The sequence below is a fragment of the Lissotriton helveticus genome, chromosome 1_1, assembly GCF_964261635.1.
Source record: "Lissotriton helveticus chromosome 1_1, aLisHel1.1, whole genome shotgun sequence".
NCBI lineage: Eukaryota > Metazoa > Chordata > Amphibia > Caudata > Salamandridae > Lissotriton > Lissotriton helveticus.
In genome coordinates this window covers 1916186483-1916205616 of record NC_136057.1, presented here as the reverse complement: position 1 = coordinate 1916205616, position 19134 = coordinate 1916186483, and the positions used below count along the sequence as shown (strand labels likewise).

The following is a 19134-nucleotide window of genomic DNA, read 5'->3' as shown; positions in this document are numbered from 1 at the left end:
TTTAATGAATTGCTATTTATTCAGTATTCCTCGAATATGTGTGTTAATTTACCCGAGAAGGATTCTGCTGCTAGTTCTTTTTTTTCTTAACCCGGTACTGTGTAGATACATATATTGTATTGTAATGTTTTGAAATGTATTGTATTGCATTCTTTTAAGGTTGTTTAACCGAAATAAAGAATAATGAAATGAAATGAAAGTATTATTGGGATGCTGAACAAGTGAAGCAGTCCATTATTAAATCTCAGGGTGGTAAAAATAAAGTTTATTTTGATGCCAAGCACCGTACAAAAGAAGTGAAGGTTGAAGTGGGACAATGTGCCAGAATTAAACTTGTGAAAAAATCTGGAAAATTACAATCTAGGTTTTTGGACCCAAAAGTCATTACTAAAGTCATGAAAAATACTGTATAATTTGATGATGGAAGTATACATCATATGAGTCGCATTGCACTTTCAGGGAGAAATTAAAAAAAATGCACTATGGAGAAGGAAAGAGATTATTGGTGGTTAGAAATGTTGCCAAGTTGTTCGTTAGATGTAAAAGAATGTTATGATTCATTCTTCTTGTAGCTACCACTGTGCTGCATGCACTTTATATGTATTCTACTTATTACAATTAAATTTACTTTTCTTAAACTATAACCTTTAATGTGATTACTACATTAGAAGCATCCTGCGAGATCACCACACTAACTTATTGTAAACTCATATCGCATGTGAAGTGAGTGTACTGATATCCTAGAATTTGCAGTGGCACCGCGGCAGTAGATAAATCGGTTGAATTCCCAGCCTGAAACAGGTCTGTTGGCATGTAAGGAGCCTAGGAACTGCGACAAAACCAAATAGTTAAACTGAGGGGCTTACTTACAAGACCTTTCCGCCACCAGTACGTTACTTTCATTCATTCCCATATTAAAATTGAGGCACCAGCGGCGCAAGTGGCTCTAAGAGGTTTTCTGACGGCCAGAAATTGCACACCTCCCTTCTCTGACTCCATGATTGGTTCTATTGTTCAGGATACGTAACGTCACCTCCTACGCCTTCGTGATACGTTGACCTACTATCGCGTTAGTCTACCCGTCGCCTTGTAGTGACGTATGAGAAACGCGCGGGCGCCGTTGTCGTGCTAGTGTGTCGCTTCTTTATGCTTTTTTGTCTCCCGGATTATTTCCTTGTGAGGCAGCGTAAAAGGGGAGATTGAGTTGCACCGCTGCAGGACAGAGTAATCCACAAGGAGGTGGAGGTAAGCAAAGCCGTTCTATTTTGTAACATTTCTCTCATGTAACATAACTGTTTCTACTGTACAGCGCTCTGACACCTTCGGGTAAAGTCCGCGCTTTATAAAAATGCATAAATAAATAAATAACCGTTCTCCGCTTAAGACATCCGCTGCTCTTTTTTTCTGACAGTACCTGTACGCACTGTTGGTTTGAACGGTGTGTTCTACGTATTCCAGTCCCCGTTTTTTTTCTTATCTCCAATCTAGTAAACATATCCGCTTTAAAGAGATGTACGAGCACGTGCAGTCTCTTTACTCCCCATGCGAACACCCTGTTGCCCTAGAACCCTCGGCACCCCTTTGTAAACTAACACCACGGTAGTGTCCATCTGGATCGACCAGAGCCAGTTAATCTGAATTGGCATTTAATACGTTCTCAAAAGTTCCTTTTATAAATGCTTTAAAATAAGAATTTTATAAGTGTAACTGTTCAGAGGATAGCATCCACACCAAATGAATTACCTGTACTTATATCGGAATTTAATTCCGATATAAGTACAGGTAATTCATTTGGTGTGGATGCTATCCTCTGAACAGTTACACTTATCTACACATCTCGGTCAAGACTAATTCAATTAGTCTTGACCGAGATGTGTGCTTGCTCGGAGATTCTAGGAAGCGTCCCCTGGTTGGTAGTTTTTACGTTATTTTCTCTCACTGGTTATCACATGTTCTGCCCTTTCCATCTACACACGTGGCCGCAGCTTTCTGTTTCTCTTCTGCATACGAATGAATGATTTTCACGGCAAAGGTTTTGAAAGCTAGCATGTTCAAACGGTTGCCATTGAATCCCTCAGCTGTGTTATCTCCCTGATGAAGGGCGGTGTCCAGTGTTACTGGGGCGTCAAATGTAATTATTCTATGTATTGTATTGTAATTGTGATCTCTTTGCTGCGAATAAGGGCTTCAATTGTATTGGAAAGTTAAGATTTCTGCAGCATGTTAATGGTGATGACCGTTGGATGCCCACATGTGATCTTGAGTCCGCAATGTCTGTTGTGTTTCCTGATAGCCGGAGTCATCGTTCCACCAGCATTCCAACAGAGCAGTCTAAGCTGCCGACATGGGTGATGTCAAGAACTTCCTCTACGCCTGGTGCGGCAAAAAGAAAGTGACTCCCAACTATGAACTCCGAACAGCAGGAAACAAAAACCGCCAAAAGTTCAGCTGCGAGGTACTGCAAGCAGTCTAGCATGTGCTTTTTTAGGTCTCGGGACCTATAGTTTTTTCGTGCGTTGTCATCTCTAGCAGGTGTCTTCTCTCTATATAGTGTGCACTGCGAGTTTCTGCGCCCGTGAGGCCTGCAATACGCACACGGATGCGCAAAGGGGCGCCAGACTCCGCTTCGTAGATGGCGAGGAAAACTAGCCAACCCCCCCCCCCCCACACACACACACACAAATCTACGACTCCGTGAAGCCCTTGCAAAGTTTGTTTTATGATAACTTTTTGGTTATTGTATTAGAGGCCTTTATATCACACTTCCACTGTATATCTGCAGGTAACATGTTGCTTCAAAGAATTGTAATTTCACTACTGTGTAATTATAAATGACTATTATCCCCATATATTCATGCCCTGATGTTTACGATCTGTGTATTACGATTCAATTGTGGGATCCTTCAGCTCACTGTGATTAGGTGTGCGAAATGTTACGTTTCTCCTCTGTGTCATCAGTGTAAGGACCCTTTAATTCAGTAACTTTTAATTTTTGTCTTCTTTAATGTAATGTATTTAAACATGTATCCTAAGAATGAAAATGTTTTTATGACCTGACTTGTTGTCATGTGCTTTTGTTACAAAAACAAACCCAGTCTGTGTTCCTTGCACGGTTTTCCAGTTCAGGAAGAGGTAATGACACCTGCCTGTTAATTTTTGAGAGACTTCCTGACGCCTTGTGGGCTACATGTAGTGCAACTGTTTTCGGAGTCCTGTTGCAGGAATTTGTGCTATGAAGCATGCCTGTAGGTGGCACCCCGAACCTGCCTTTAAAAGTTGTGCTTCGACCTTAAAACATAAAAAAGTGATGCCATAAATGCACAGTACAAAGCCGGCGAAATAAATGTGGTGCTTCACTTCCGAAAACATATCTAATTTCTTTAGAGGGCTTCGTACTATTCAAAATTGCTTTTATAATGGAAGTTTTGATGTTACTTTTTAAGTTCTGCTTGCGATTCAACAGATATTGTTTCATTGCAACGGAGGCCTCGGAAGTAGTATGTGGGGATTAAGTATACTACCATCGGATGTATTTAATGCAGATGTGGTTGATTGAAAACTTTTTTTTCTTTGGGTCTGCTTTTGCTTACGCACATTAAACGCAGAAATATCTATGTTTTAACCTTCCTATTGGTTTCTGAAAGAGAAACCACCTAATGTACAGTTTAGATGTATTGGATTGTTTTGAATGGTTATCTGTAGTCTTCAGACCTCAAATGTATTCCGCGTTGTTTTTGCCTCTTTGCTTATAAAGCAGCCAAACAATTGTCTGCCACACTTTAAACAGCTTTTTGGAATCCATGACCAATGTTGGTATGTAGATTCAGTGATTCCACGTACAACTAAGGGGTCGCCCACAGTCAGACTACTGCCAGGTTAACTGAATTGTTTACAGTGAGACCAGCATCTGATTAGTGTGCTAATCAAACCACAGTCTCTATTACTTGAGTACTTTTAGGTTAGAAGGTGATGGACCGGATCGACTCCTCTTTCCTTCTCTGATACCTGCGCTTTTTAATTTGTTATACCTCCAGTTTAATACATGCTCCAATATATGATCTATATGAAAGAAAAAGGTGATGAAATGAAAGGAATCCCATGCATTGCACTTGATAAATTTTTAGAAGTTATTTTGAAACCTATTCATGTGCTATTGGCAATGTAAATGACAATGCCATTTATTTGTTTTGTAGGTGGCTCTATGTGTGGGTGGCTCTGTCTGTGTGAGGGTGGCTCTGTGTAGGGTGTAGCTATTGGCATTGTAAATGACAATGCCATTTATTTAACGATTAAGCTATTGGCAATGTAAATGACAATGCCATTTATTGATTTAAAAAAAAAAAATGTAATAAGCAGTGCCAAAAGCTCTACCTTTAATGATGCCGAGACCATTGCATTGTAAATGCTTGTTTGGTGTGGTGGTGGGGGAGGTAATGTGTTGTCGGTTTCATATGGCTGGCTAACAAATGTTTATCGCAGTTGCTGAATCCCAATTATAGGTTGCTAATCTGTGTAGCAGTGAGGAATCGTGTCATGTTGTAAAAGGAGAGAAATGAGTCTGGTGTTGTAAAAGGCATGTAGGGTCTTTTATTCCCTGTAAAAGGCGCAAACGATGATAATTCATTGCATGTTTTCTGGCAGCTTTGTAGTGAAGCTCTTCTGGTCTCCGTGCCCATTGTGTACTCTAGGCATCATTCCAAGGGCCGGATGTTCTTCCGGGAGGCTGGCTGGCATGTTCGGTTCAATCACACGATATATGTTGTGTAATGTAAATAGTAGTCACAACTTTTGTTCTTAAACCTCTCAAACGACACAATCAAATTAGATGACCATGTACAGTGGGTGTTTAGTTTGATCACTAGCTTGTTTCCACGTAGCGCCTACACTTTTATTTTCCCTCCTTTTATTCTATTCCTTCTATTATTTTTCCTTAAATCAGATCTAGTAAGCTATTCAAATACAAGAAGTGGGAACCATTTAAACTTTTCAGCCTCACTCCTATTTACCGTTTTCTCCTTCATTGTCTAGCTTTAATCATCAGGGTCATACATAGACCAAGGCTAGATGATAGGCTGAGAAGAACAAATAAAAGGAACTGACCCAAATTGGTGTTGTGCAAAACCAGGTAGAATTCACACCGCCTGTCTCCTAACTGTGTATGAAACATGGAGGCGCTTGCTCACTTATGTCGGCTGCAAGTCGTCTCTTATAATGAAAGGGGTCTTCACCCAGTAGACTACTGCGCAACCAGGGCTAGTCAAAAGTCAACATAGCACACATCCCTGTGCTTGGCTGGCGTGGCACACTGCATATGCAAGGGGCTGTGGATGCAGGGGTGTCTTTTCGTGTCGAGATTTTCTCTCCGGTCACGGGGACCCTTCGGGGGTAAGACTGCAGACATTGAGGAGGGGATTATCCAACACTGGATCCCTGGTCAGGATCAGCCGGGGAGACTTCACTGGATTAGTGGGCCACCCGGAATCGGGGTGTGAGCGTCTGATGCAGGGTTGCAAATCCGCCTCGATCCGGAGGCTTGTAGTTTGTTTCGAGGCTGGACAAATCCGTTGTCCGGGGGAGACAAGTGTCTTTGTTGAAGACCACACAGGTCCTCTGGGGCTTTTGAGGTTACTGGCTGCTGACCACTCAGATTTCTTGAATCAGGGTCGCTGTAGGAGGAGACCACCCCATAGGGCTTGGGCCAAGTTAGTCGTCGTCGTCTTATCCGCTGCTGCACGGCTCTTCAGTCCTTCTTCTTCTTAGGTTGTCAAATTGAAGGAGCAAGTTTCAGGGGTTCCCCATAATACTAGATTTAGTTCAAGTTCAGGCATTTATAAAGCGCACTACTCACCCAGAGGGTCTCAAGGCGCTAGAGGGAGGGGTTCATTGTTTATCGAATAGCCAAGTTTTCAATTCTTTTCTGAAGGAGATGTGATTCTGAGTAAGGCGGAGGTGGGTGGGGAGTGAGTTCCAGGTCTTGGCAGCCAGGAAGGAGAAGGATCTGCCGCCCATGGTGGTTTTTCGGATGCGCGGGACTGCGGCGAGGGCTTGAATGGATGATCTTAGTTGGCGGGTGGGATAGTAGAAGGACAGTCGGGAGTTGAGGCATTCTGGTCCTAGATTATAAAGGGCCTTGTGTGCGTGGGTAAGAAGGCGGAAAGTAATTCTTTTGTTGACGGGAAGCCAGTGGAGGTTTTTTAAGTGACCGGTGATGTGCTCTTGGCGCGGGATGTCTAATATGAGTCTCGCTGATGCGTTTTGGATGCGCTGGAGCTTTTTCTGCAATTTTGTTGTAATTCCGGCGTAGAGAGTGTTGCCATAGTCCAGTCGACTCGTGACCAGTGCATGGGTGACAGTCTTTCTTGTTTCGAGGGGGATCCAGCGGAAGATCTTTTTGAGAATGCGAAGGACGTTGAAGCAGGAGGATGATACGGCGTTGACTTGTCTGGACATTGAGAGAGAGGAGTCTAGAATGAAGCCAAGGTTACGTGCATGGTCAGTGGGTGTGGGCGCTGATCCCAAAGCGGAAGGCCACCAAGAGTCGTCCCACGCTGAGGGGGAGGATCCAAGGATGAGCACCTCAGTTTTGTCTGAGTTGAGTTTTAGGCGGCTCTGTTTCATCCATTCGGCTACTTCTTTCATACCTTCGTGAAGGTTGTCCTTGGCGGTGTTGGGGTCTTTGGTGAGGGAAAGTATCAGCTGGGTGTCGTCGGCGTAGGAGATGATGTTGAGGTTGTGTCGACGTGCGATGGGGGCGAGGGGACTCATGTAGACGTTGAAGAGGGTGGGACTGAGTGAGGAGCCTTGAGGTACGCCGCAGATGACTTCGGTGGGCTCTGAGTAGAAAGGGGGAAGTCGGACTCTCTGTGTTCTCCCGGCTAGGAACGAGATGATCCAGTCCAAGGCTTTTCCTTGAATGCCGATGTTGTTGAGGCGTTGTATGAGGGTGCTGTGACAGACAGTGTCGAAGGCGGCGGAGAGGTCGAGAAGAATGAGGGCCACTGTTTCACCGTTGTCCAGGAGTGCTCGGATGTTGTCGGTCGCCGCAATGAGGGCGGTCTCGGTGCTGTGTTTGGCTCAAAAGCCGTTCTGTGAGGGATCCAGGGAGTTGTTGGATTCAAGGAAGGCTGCGAGTTGGCTGTTGACGGCTTTCTCGATGACTTTGGCCGGGAAAGGGAGGAGGGAGATGGGTCGGTAGTTTTTCAGTTCTGAGGGGTCTGCTGTTGGTTTTTTCAGAAGGGCGCTGAGTTCGGCGTGTTTCCATATTTCTGGAAAGGTGGCTGAGTTGAAGGAGCAGTTGATGACATCGCGGAGTTGGGGAGCGATGATGGAGTCAGCTTTGTTAAAGATGTAGTGGGGGCAGGGGTCAGAAGGTGAGCCAGAGTGGATTGAGTTCATGAGGCGAATGGTATCTTCAATGGTGATTGGGTTCCAGGAATTGAGGTAGTTAGTTGGAGGGGTGGGATCAGAAGGGGGTGGGGTGAGTTGCTCATTGGGAGTGTTCTTGAAGCTGTTGTGGATGTCGGCAATTTTGTTGTAGAAGAAGGAGGATAGCGCATTGCAGAGGTCTTGGGAGTTAGTGATGTCGTTGGATGCTGCGGGAGGGTTGGTGAAATCTTTGACGATATTGAAGAGTTCCTTGCTGTTATGAGAGTTGTTGTCGAGACGGTCCTTAAATGCTGATTTCTTGGCGGAACGAATCAGTTGGTGGTGTTTGCGGGTGGCTGTCTTGAGGGAGGTCATGTTGTCTGAGGTTGGTTCTTTTCTCCAATTCTTCTCCAGGGTGCGGCAAGTCTTCTTGGATTTTTTAAGGTCATCATTGAACCAGGGAGCCTTTTTGCTGAATGATTTCAACTGGTGTTTTTTCAGGGGTGCTAGTTCGTCCGCACTGTGTGTAATCCATTGCCTGAGGTTTGTGGCCGCTTGGTCTGGGTCCGTTGTTAGGGTGGGAGTGTTTTGGCTGAGGGATGCGAGGAGTTGGTCGGTGGTGATTTTGTTCCAATTTCTTCGGGGAATGGGTTGTGGATGGTTGTGGGTCAGGGTTGTTTTGTAGCTGAAGTGAACACAGCTGTGATCCGTCCAGTGGAGAGCTGTAGTGTGATCGAAGGAGATGTGCTTGCTGGAGGTGAAGATAGGGTCGAGCGTGTGTCCGGCTGTGTGAGTGGGGGTGTCGACAAGTTGTTTGAGTCCGAGATTGGACATGTTGTCCAAGAGGGTGGTGGTGGTGTTGTCGAGAATGTTGTCAAGGTGGTAGTTGAGGTCTCCTAGAAGAATATAGTTCTCGGAGGCGAGAGCGTGCGGGCTGACGAAGTCTGTGATGTTGTCGCTGAATTGAGATCGGGTGCCTGGGGGCCTGTAGATGAGGGTTCCTCTGAGGGTGGTCCTGGGGTCGGTGTGGATCTGAAAGTGGAGGTGTTCGGCGGTTGCAAGAATGTCGTCAGAGCTGGTTGTAATTTTGATGGTGTTTCTATGGACGATGGCGATGCCTCCTCCAGTTTTTTTAATGGTGCGGTCTTTTCGAATGATCTTGTAAGTGTCCGGTATGGCTATGGCGATGTCGGGGGCAGAAGATGCGTTCATCCAAGTTTCAGTGAGGAAGGCGATGTCAGGTGACACAGTGTCGATTAGGTCCCAGAGTTCGGTTGCGTGTCTGTGGACCGAGCGGGTGTTCAGTAGGATGCATTTCAAGTCGTTGGGTTCGGAGCTGAGTGTGGAGGAAGTGGGTTTGGTGAGGGTCCTGAAGCAGTTGAACTTACAGGAGAGGCAGGAGAATGGGCCGTGGGTACGTCCTGGGGTAGCTACGCAGCATAGTGGGGTGTGTCCTGCGTTGAGGGCGAGGAGAGTAGCGGCATCATAAGTTACTCTGGGGGGTTGGGAGCGGCATAGGGCAGGGGGACGGGCGCTGGGCGCGGTCCGGGCGTGGACGGGCGTAGACGGGCTTACCTTTGGCGTGTCCGCAGCGCGTGGGTCCGTCTGTCTTAAGTGGGTAGTGGAGGGGGCGGAGCATGGGAGGGGCAGCTGGGAGGCGGGGAGGAGACACGGTCCACGAGTGACCAAACAATCAAAATGGACGGGAGGTAAAAGAAAGGAAACGCCACCACAATGAAGATCGAAATAAACAGAGCAATGCAGCGCAAAATACAATCACTAAAAATACAAGCAAACGATACCAGGCGCTATCTGAGCTTCGAGGCGCTTTTGAAAGGCAGGCGATGTTGTAGCGCGATATCAGAGGCAGGTAATGGGAGTCAGGAGCAATCACTGGGGCAGGCAGTGTGCAATGCGAGCACGTTCAGCAGGAGGAGTGGAGCAGTCAGCCAGGGGGTCGAGGTGGGGAGCGTGGAGGAGCGACCGCTATGGAACTAGTCCAGCTGGATTTAGGAGTGTTGCAGGAGTGTGCAAGTTGGAACCAATGTGTCCCTTCCCTGGGGTGTCTACACCCCCCTCTCATGCCACCCTCCAGTAGGAGGGGGCATATACCTCGTCCTGATTGAGGAAGCCTCCTCCTTCGTGGACCCTGTCCGTCCTGGGGGAGGAGGCATGTCATCTCTGCCCAGGATGTGCTATATTTCAGGACTAAGAGGGGGGTTCTCTACCCAGCGGTCCAGAAACCTGTCTGGTGGTGGCAGATGGTGGGTAGCCATTCAGTAACTGTAGGAAGCTGGCTCTGTATATACTATACCAAAATGAGGTATAGTGTGCACAGTCCAGTGGAACCCCAAAGGTAGGTAGAGGTAAAAGTAGATAGCACCTTACACTCTATTTGTGGTAACGTGGGCGAACAGTAAGGCTTTATCAGAGGGTAGTGCATTTGTTGTACACACTCAGTCAGCAAATGATGTCACACACTCAAAGACTGAACTTAGACCAATTTTGTTTGTATAAAAATATTGTTTAGTTGTTTTATTTCTAGAACCAAGCCTGGCATAAGTAAGTTAAATGCTTTGCAATATATTATGCAGTGTTTACAAGTGAATGCAAATTCAGATGCAGTTGTTTGGAATACAGGTAAGTCAAGGTATTGAAATTACTGTACAGATAACTTTTTAGATTACTTTTTCTACTCCTTGTGATATGCATAGATATCACACTGGGACATTTCCTAGAGAAAAGGTAAGTAAAAACAGTTTTGCACAATTGTACTTTTTTAGGTTTCTATACAAATTAATTCCAAACGTAGAACATTATTCAGAGAAAAACAGTAGGTTCCAATGGAGAGAAATGAAGTTAACGGTTACCAGGTAAGTAATCTGTATTTGGGGTTGACCTTTCGGGGTTAGAACAAGAGTTCCCTCTGGGTCAAAGATGCACTCTTGTTATATCCTCAGCGGCACTTGGTCGGCCGGTTGCAGAGTGCTGAGGCCCAATGTTATCCAATGGGGATAGGGGGCCTCTGGTTGGTGGCTGCTTACGAGCAGGCCACTGGGTTGTAGGAGCAAAGCTCCTGGTGTTCAGCTCAGGGCAAAGGGGGATCCTGTTTAGTACACAAAGTACACCCTCATCGGCGCGGAGGCGGCTGGGTTCAGCGTACTAGCTTGGCGTCGGGTGCCCTGTTGGTTTCAATGGGGATTCTCCAGTTTTAACAAAGACTGCATGCTCTAAGATGAAGAACTTCTGGATGTGACCACCGGTTAGAGAGGTAAGTTGGGATGCTGGGACACTGTCGATTTGGCCACACAAGGCCGTGGGGCTTCGGGTGCAGAGGTGTCTTTAGGCGTCTGGTTTCTCTTACCAGCTTTGTTAAGTGATGTTCCTCCAGAAAGAGGCTGCAGGCTTCGCCAGGGGATTCAAGGCAGGTCAGAGATTACCAGATCTCGGATTAGAATCGCTGGGGAGACCTCCTCGTGGTGTTAGACCACCCAAACTTGGGCCGGGTGTGACAGGTGGAGAGTGGTGCAGAGTCACGGGTTTTGCCGGAGCTAGAGTCTGTGGTTGAACAAATCCGGTGTTCACTGGTGAAAGTCTTTTCTTTGGAAGGCAGGGCAGTTACTCGGGGTCTTGAGGTTGCTGGACACACTGGAGTTTCGCTTCTGCAGGTTCAAGGTGGGGATAGGCCAGGAGGGCTGGGGCCAAGTCAATGGGCTTCTTCCTCTTCTTAGCTTTGGCACGGCTGTGCAGTCATTCTTCTTTTCTTCTTGGTCGTTGATTCTGAGGAGACAAGGTTCAGGGGTGCCCAAAATACTTGATTTAGGGGTGTTCCAGGTAAGTAGAAGGTCGTGATCAATGGGTCCCTTACTTGAGGTGGGTACACCCACTATTATGCCACCCTCCAGTGGGAGGGGGGCATATGCCTCACTCTGGTTGGCTGGGTCCCCCCATCTGCAAGATGGCGGTGACTGAGAGTTGTGCTTCACCTCGCTGCCCCACCTGAGGGGTGGTGTTGGTAAAGGTGGACACACCTCCCTTCCTCACTTGGTTTTCCCGCCGGTTCTCCCGCCCAAAGTGGGTTCAGAACTGGTGGGGACCAGTTGTTTGAAGCAGCAAAAGGCCTGCGGAAGCTCACAAAGGTGGCAAGCCTTTGAAGGTTCCCCTTCGTGGACCCTGCTTATTCTGGGGGAGGAGGCTTGGTGTAGAAAACTGGCTCTATATATACTACACCACAATGAGGTATAGTGTGTGTATAGAGTACAGGTGACCCCAGAGGTAGGCAGAGGTTAAAGTTAGATAGAACCTTACTCTCTATTTGTGGTAGAGTGGTCGAGCAGTAAGGCAGTATCAGAGGACAGTGTTAAGCATTTGATGTACACACTCAGTCAGCAAATTAATTCACACGCTCGAGGACTGAGCTCTAGACCAATTGTTTTTGCTTAAAAAATATACTGTTTTATTTTTAGAACCAAGCAAGCCTAGCACACGTAAGCATTAAATGCTTTACAGTAATAAGTTGCTGATTGTAGAACAGTTTGAAAATGGCAATAGGAATTGTACTTTGATTTACAGGGGATGCGGTAGGTTGCAATACTTAGCAAATACAGTACATTGAAATGAATAGGCTTTTTTTAGTAAATTACAAGGAAGTTACTTTTTACGTTACTTTTCTAACTCGTGCATGATACCTAGATTCAGCACTGGGACATTTCCTGCAAACAGCTAAGTAAATACATTTCGGTTATTTGTGCGATTTTTAAAGAACATTTTTAGATTTCAAAACTCCACACGTAGAAACTTTTTGGAAGAAAGTTGTCAATGTTATCCTATGGAGGAAAAACAGGTTATCGATTCACAGGTAAGTTATCGACTGTGGGAGTTAAGTTTCTGGGGTTAGGCTCAGGGGTCCCCCAAGGTCAGTGATGCACTCTTGTTGCACCCTCAGCAGCACTAGGGCGGTGGGGTGCAGAGTGTTGAGGCCCAATGTTATCCATGGGGGATAGGGGGCCTCTGGTTGGTGGCTGCTGGCAAGCAGGCTACTGGGTTGTGGGAGCAAAGCTCTTAGGGTTTAGGTCAGGGCAAATGGGAAAATAAAGTAGCACAAAAGGTGCACCCTCAGCGGCACTGAGGTGGCCGGGTGCAGAGTGCTGTTTCGACGTCGGGTGTCCTGTTGTTTTCAATGGAGAACAAGAACCTCAGGTTTGCAAAAGCACTGCAGGTAGGGAGAATAAGAACTTCTGGATGCGACCACCACTTTGAGAGGTAAGTTGGGAAGTTAAGGGATGGTTAGTCACTGTTGGTTTGGGCACACAAGGCTGTGGTGCATCTGGTTCAGGTGTGCCTTTTGGGGTCGGATCTTCTTACCAGCTCCTGGTCGCGGGGGGGGGGGCTTCTGGATTTAACCTGCAGGCGTCGGCTGGAGGCTTGTGGCAGGTCAGGGGTCGCTGGATCTCTGGTCAGGATTGTCGGTTGACCTCCTGGTGGTGTTTTTCCGCTAGGGCCGTGTTCAGCAGTTGCAGAGTGAGCTGGTTTCACGGTTTCTGGCTGCTGCCAGAGGTTGCTGTTTGAACAAATCTAGTCTTCACGGGAGAAGCAGTCTTTGGAAGTGAAGGCAGGCAGGTCCTCTGGGGTTTTCGAGGTTGGTGGCTGCAGGACACACCGGGATTTTGCAGGAGCAGGTTCGAGGGGAGACAGGCCTGTAGGGCTGGGGCCAAGTCATTGGGAGTCGTCCTCTTCTTAGCTGTCTGCACGGCTCTTCTTTTCTTCTTGTCACTTCTGGATCTGAGGAAGCAAGGTTCTGGGTGCCTCTCTAGGGGTGTTACAGGTAGGTAGAGGGAAGGGACCAATGGGTCCCTTCCCTGGGGTGGGTACACCCCCTATCGTGCCACCCTCCAGTGGAAGGGGGGCAGGAGCCTGTCCCAGGTTGGTTGGGTCCCCCAATCCTCAAGATGGCTGGGGCTAAGAGTTGTGCTTCACCTCCCCACTTGAGGGGTGGAGTTGGCAGAGGTTGGCACACCTCTTTCCCTCACTTGTTTTTCCCGCCGGTTTTCCCCGCTCCAAGTGGGGGGTAGAACCAGTGGGGACCAGTTGCTGAAAGAAGCAAATGGTCTGGGGAGGATCACTAGGCGGCATGCCTTTGAAGCTTCCCCTTTGTGAGCCCTGCCCATCCTCTGGGAGGAAGCTTGGCACCTCGTTCCAGGATGTGCATTGTTTCAGACCCCCCAAGAGCAGTAGGCTCTCAACCCAGTGGGCCAGAAACATGTCTGTTGGTGGCACCCTAAGCAGCCACTCAGTCGGGTCATTAGAAGATGGTCAAGTTTCAGGGGCATCTCTAAGATGCCCTCTGTCCTGCATTTTACATTAAATCCCACACTGGCATCAAGTGGGTTTAATGTGCTGAGAAGTTTGATACCAAACTTCTCCGTTTTCAGTGTAACCATTATGGTGCTGTGGAGTTCGTAATGACAAACTCCCAGCACCATATAATTTTAATGGCAGCACTGCACTTACAATGCCCAGGAATGGACTTGGGCAATGTAGGGGTACAGGGCTCATGCACCTGTATCCTCGCCACTGGCATAGGGCACACAAGTAGTGGCGTGACTGATCTATGCAAGGGCTGTGGTTTGTGGGCTTGGCACACAGGGGTGTGTGCCATGTCGACTCTTCACATTGTTCTGCACCTAGACACGCAGCCTGCATTAACAGTGTGTGTGTCAGGGTACAGGACCACTAAGGGTGGTACAATAAGTGCTGCAGCCCTCAGAGACCTTCTGTGGTCACAGTGCCCTAGGTCCCTCTGGTACCATTTACCAGCGGCTGACCTGTGACCAGAAATGCCAATTGGGTTTAGGCTTTAATGCAATTTTAGAGAAGAAACATAGGCCCTTGGTAGCTGATTAGCAGGAGCTCAGGGCACACTCCGTCAAAGAAAATCAGCAATTCAGCATAAAGTGGGGTGCAAACCATGCAGAAAGAGGGCACTTTCTCACCTCGTCTCAGGATGTGCATTGTTTCAGGCCCGATAGAGCAGCAGGCTTTCAGCACAGGGGTCCAGAAACATGGCATCAGTGTGGGTTTAATGTGCCGAGAAGTTTGATACCAAACTTCCCAGTTTTCAGTAGAGCCACTATGGTGCTGTGGAGTTCGTAATGACAAACCCCAATACCATATAAACAGCATTACTTCATTTACAATGTCTAAGAATTTGTCTAGACACTGTAGGGGTACAGGGCTCATGCACCTTTACCCTCACCACTGGTATAGTGCACCCAGCTAGAGGGGTGACTTTCCTATGATTGGGCAGTGGGTTGTAGGCATGGCACATAGGGATGTGTGCCATGTCAACTCTTCACTTTATTCTGCACCAAGACATGCAGACTGCAATGGCTGTGTGGGTGTGTAAAGATACAGGGCGTCTAAGGTGGGCACAATAAGTACTGCATCCCTTAGAGGCCTCCCATAGCCACAGTGCCCTGGGTACTCGTGGTACCTTTTACGAGGGACTGACATGTGGCCAGAGAGGTGCCAATTTGGGGGTACAAGGTACAATTTTGGGAAAGAACAAAGGCCCTGGGAACCTGATTGGCAGGGACTCAGGGCACATAGAGTCAGAGTGCATCAGTCGTCTGGCAAAAAGTGGGGTGGGGGGTTTACTGGTCGTACATCAGGGGACATCTCTAAGATGCCCTTGAGTGCATTTTATATTAAATTCAACACTGGCATCAGTGTGTTTTTAATGGGCTGAGAAGTTTGGTACCAAACTGTCCAGTTTTCAGTGAAGCCATCAGGGTGCGGTAGAGTTCATAATGAGAAATTCCCAGGCCCGTACTCCGAATGGCCTCACTGCACTTAAAATGCCTGTGACACTGTAGGGACATATTGCTCATGCAGCTATACCTTCACCTGTGGTAGGCTGCACCGTGTCTTTAGGGCTGTAAGGCCTACTAGAGGGGTGACATACCCATGCCACAGGCAGTGTTGGTGGGCATGGCACCCGGGGATGGGTGCCATGTTGACTCTTCATTTTAGTCTGCACCAAAACACGCAGCCTGCCACAACAGTGTGTAGGTGTTAAGGTGCGAGATCTCTGATGGTGGCATAATACATGCTGCAGCCCTCAGGCTCTCTCTGGTCTCGAGGCCCCTGGTACCAGGCGTACCTTTTAGAAGGGACTTGTTTGTGGCCCAAAGGTATTCCAATTATGGGAACACAGGTACCTTTTTGGGAAAGCCTGATTGGCGGGGAACCAGGACAAACTCTATCAATTTGGCATTGGGTATCTGTCAAGAGGTTAGGGTGTAACCATGCAAAAAGGGGCACCTTCCTACAAGATTCCTCCTTGTTTTTGTAAGGAATTAGCATTCTATGGTCTGGGTTATGCCCACTTCCCGCTGGAAGTGGTCATATTGAGGATGTAGACACCATGTGATAGGTAGCCCATTGGTTGCAACATGTCACTCCTCACGGCCATGGGTAGCCTGCCAGGACTTTAAAAACCGCCTACAGTTTCTCTTGGAGAAGACTATCCACTCCCCTGCAGTCCGCAAGCACAGATGGGCCGAGTCTGGTCTATCGCCTTGCAGCTCCCCTGTCCGATGGACGCTGCAGATGACCAGTTGTACTCGTGCTATGGAAGGTCATATCTATTTCCCGTCGGAGTGTAAAGGCACCTGGACCCACGGGACCAAGTTCTTGAGTTTAAACCTATATAAAAAGTGTTTTCTTAATTGGTCTTGGATTGTTTTTTTTGAGTGTGTCTCATTTATTGCTTCGCTTAGTACAACAAATGTTCAGCACTACCCTCTGATAAGCCTAACTGCTCGCCCACTCTGTCACAAAAGAGGGTTTTAGTATTCTCTACGTTGGTCTCTGTAAACTAATTTTAAACCACTGGACTCTGCGCGGTGTAATTCGTTTTAGTACACTATATAGCGAGCCAACTTCCCACAGGTTCCATGCAGGAAGTGAAAAAATCAAGTTGCTCCTTTCTCAAAGCATCTTCTTTCTAGGGGCTTATACAGATACTGAAAGGGCAACAACTTATCACATAGATTCTTTTTTTTTTATATAGTTTTTAATGTGCATGCAATGAATCTAATCATTGAGGTGCTAATCAAGATACATACATGTAATGAACCCAGAAGATAAGTTATTACAAAATAAGTCTTACTTTTCCCTTTTTTGAAAGATAGGCTGGCATTCATGTAAAGTCGGCGTTCCACCTCACAGTTCTAGGCATCTACATTTCTCATAGTAGTCTGGCATGCTTCTCTTAAACCGTTCGCACTGCTGGTGTACTTGCGGTTGCAGTTCTTGATGTGTGTTTGGGCTACAAATGGACACTTATGCAATATTGAAAATCTAACATTTGTTGCAGCAGTTGGTAGAATCTGTCATGTTTGTGAGCCATAAAAAGGGAAATAATTACACTTAAAAAATACTTGCCACTCGCATTAAGCAGTATACGCCTGGTGAGGATGATGGTACTTGGGCAACAGAGCATTTCAGAATGAGTATAACATCAGCCTCTTGGGAGTGAGAGTAGTGCGACGAATTACAGTTTGTTAATGAGTGGTAGTCGAAAAAGGACCTACCCTATGCAAACAATCCACATTTCCATAAACGATCACTTGAGGAGTCCACATACTCTTGTTGTGTATGCATGGTGGAGACGTTCTGTTGGGGATCCATTCCATACTACCCTTCGTTTCAATACTTGTAGGCATTAGCACGGCTCCTCCTCCGTCTTTGTGTGCGGATAAATAAGGCGTCCATATGCTAGAAATGTCACACAACCTCACACCTCTCCACCAAATAGCCGCAGAAACTGGTTTAAAAAAAGGAGCTCTTAGTCTGTAGATTACTTTTGTGTGCGGTCATGAGCATCATTTCCTTAGAACTGTCCTCTTGCATTGTATTTTTTCCTTTTTCATTTTGTACTCCGTTATGACTGCCAGGGGTCATAATCAACCATTTCCTCCAGCGAGTATTCATATTTCGAATCTTTAAAACAAAATAAACAACGAACACTTTTGATTACCTAAGAAAATCTACACTACACTACTAGGCACTGTCGCCTGTGCCTAGTAGTGTTGCATATAATTAAGTGCATGGCCGTCGAAAGCCTACATTTTAACAGTCGGGTTAGCCACATCTGTAGCACTGAGACTGCGAACTTCCAGACAAAGGCCAGCAGGGGACCAATGCCAAGGGACTGCTTTAAAACAATTAATTACGAGCATGCGATCAGTCCTGTATTATAATATCTGGCATAGTAAATGTTTTCAGTTGTTGTTTTTTTTTTTTGCAGAGTTTTATATAGCGCAAACTAGACCCGACCTGAATCAGGTATCAGAGCGCTTTACATAGCACCAGTTACGTTACATGAGGACGGACACACATTCATTTTAGGCACGGGGAGATTAAGTGATTTGCCCAGAATCACAGGAGGTTTTGGCGTCGTTACCGAGACTCGAACCCAGATTCCGAGGTCGAGCGCCCTAGCCGTTAGGCCAACTCCTCTCCCCAGTTGGTTGGCCAAAGAGAGCGGTGGTTGTATATTCTTACAGAACAGGGGCACCCCTTCTACCCCCGAACTTACTTATGCATATCATTTTGGGAGAGGACAGCATTACAAAGTGCGTAGTGCTAGTCGACTAACAGGAACAACGAGATATTGTGTAGATTTCTATAATTTTAAGTCTGAGAAATGCAAATATTCGGTTACATCTTTAAGTATTCAAGTAGGCCCTCTGCCAATAGGTCTTGTGAGTTTATAATGCTTAATTCTGACCAACTGGGAATGGGAGTCTTTTAGCAACAACAAAAACGTGATGGCAGTAAGTGCTCCTTCAATGGTTCCACGGGGAAAATGTAGCAAACTCCTTGCTGGCAAACTGCTTTGGTTGCAATTGAATTGGATGTCTACTGCTTTATCTTCTTAGTGTTCACTCTTGGCGTTTTTTTGTCTATTCAGGTGCGCGTGGATGGCTTCAACTACACAGGCATGGGCAATTCTACTAGCAAAAAAGATGCACAGAGCAATGCAGCGAGAGACTTTGTCAACTATCTGGTGCGCATTGGAGAAGTTAAAAGCTCAGAGGTCCCGACGTTTGTGGTGAGTGGCTTTCATTTTGCTGTGATCAAACTGTACATATTTCGTCAACTGAAACCTAATTGCAAGTTGGAAGTCTGTCACTTGTCCCATGCTGGCTGTTTGTTGTTTAGGACCTTTATTTGCTTTCTTAGATGGATATGCTACTTTTCCTGTGAGTGTCTGCTTCCGTCAGTCATTGACTCTTCTGTAATATAAATGAACTCCCATCATGTCTCCCACAGCCTGATCAGGAGGATCTTTTAGTAAGTTGTTTCTTGAAAAGGCAGCCACTGTGCATAGTGGCAATAGCCTGAGGCATATTTGAACCAGTGGGGATTGTTGTTACTAAGTTTAATGATTCATTCACACTATCTCTTAAACGGACGCATCTCTTTTGTGAAGCAAGAGAGGTTATTGCTTAGTTGAGGAAAACCTCTTTTATGGGGTATTATTAATCCACAAAAAGTATCCGGATGCTGAGCAATTCCATTGCCATGTTTGGTAGTTCATGCCTTATTCTTTGAAATGGTCTGATTGCAAGGCCCTGCTTCTCAGGCGTGTTGTGATGTAGACTTGGTCTTTTGATGCTTGGGATATTTTAGATTGTTGAGGATGAATCCACCGTCTGTGTTCAGTAGACTGCCACTTTCTAAACGGAAACCATGGGAAGG

General features: G+C 46.6%; 1 protein-coding gene across 2 annotated transcripts in view; it reads left to right on the top strand.

The window, feature by feature from the left end:
* Positions 1-1031: 1031 nt before the first annotated feature.
* Positions 1032-19134, top strand: part of DHX9 (DExH-box helicase 9) — a 282357-nt gene continuing 264254 nt past the window's right edge. Inside the window, exons 1-3 of one of the 2 annotated variants that reach the window (XM_078643268.1) lie at positions 1032-1245; positions 2294-2455; positions 18344-18484. In XM_078643268.1, the coding sequence (XP_078499394.1) occupies positions 2345-2455; positions 18344-18484 (252 nt within the window). In that variant the 5' untranslated portion in view covers positions 1032-1245; positions 2294-2344. The remainder of the gene's footprint in view (positions 1246-2293; positions 2456-18343; positions 18485-19134) is intronic. The other variant, XM_078643278.1, reaches the window with a different exon arrangement.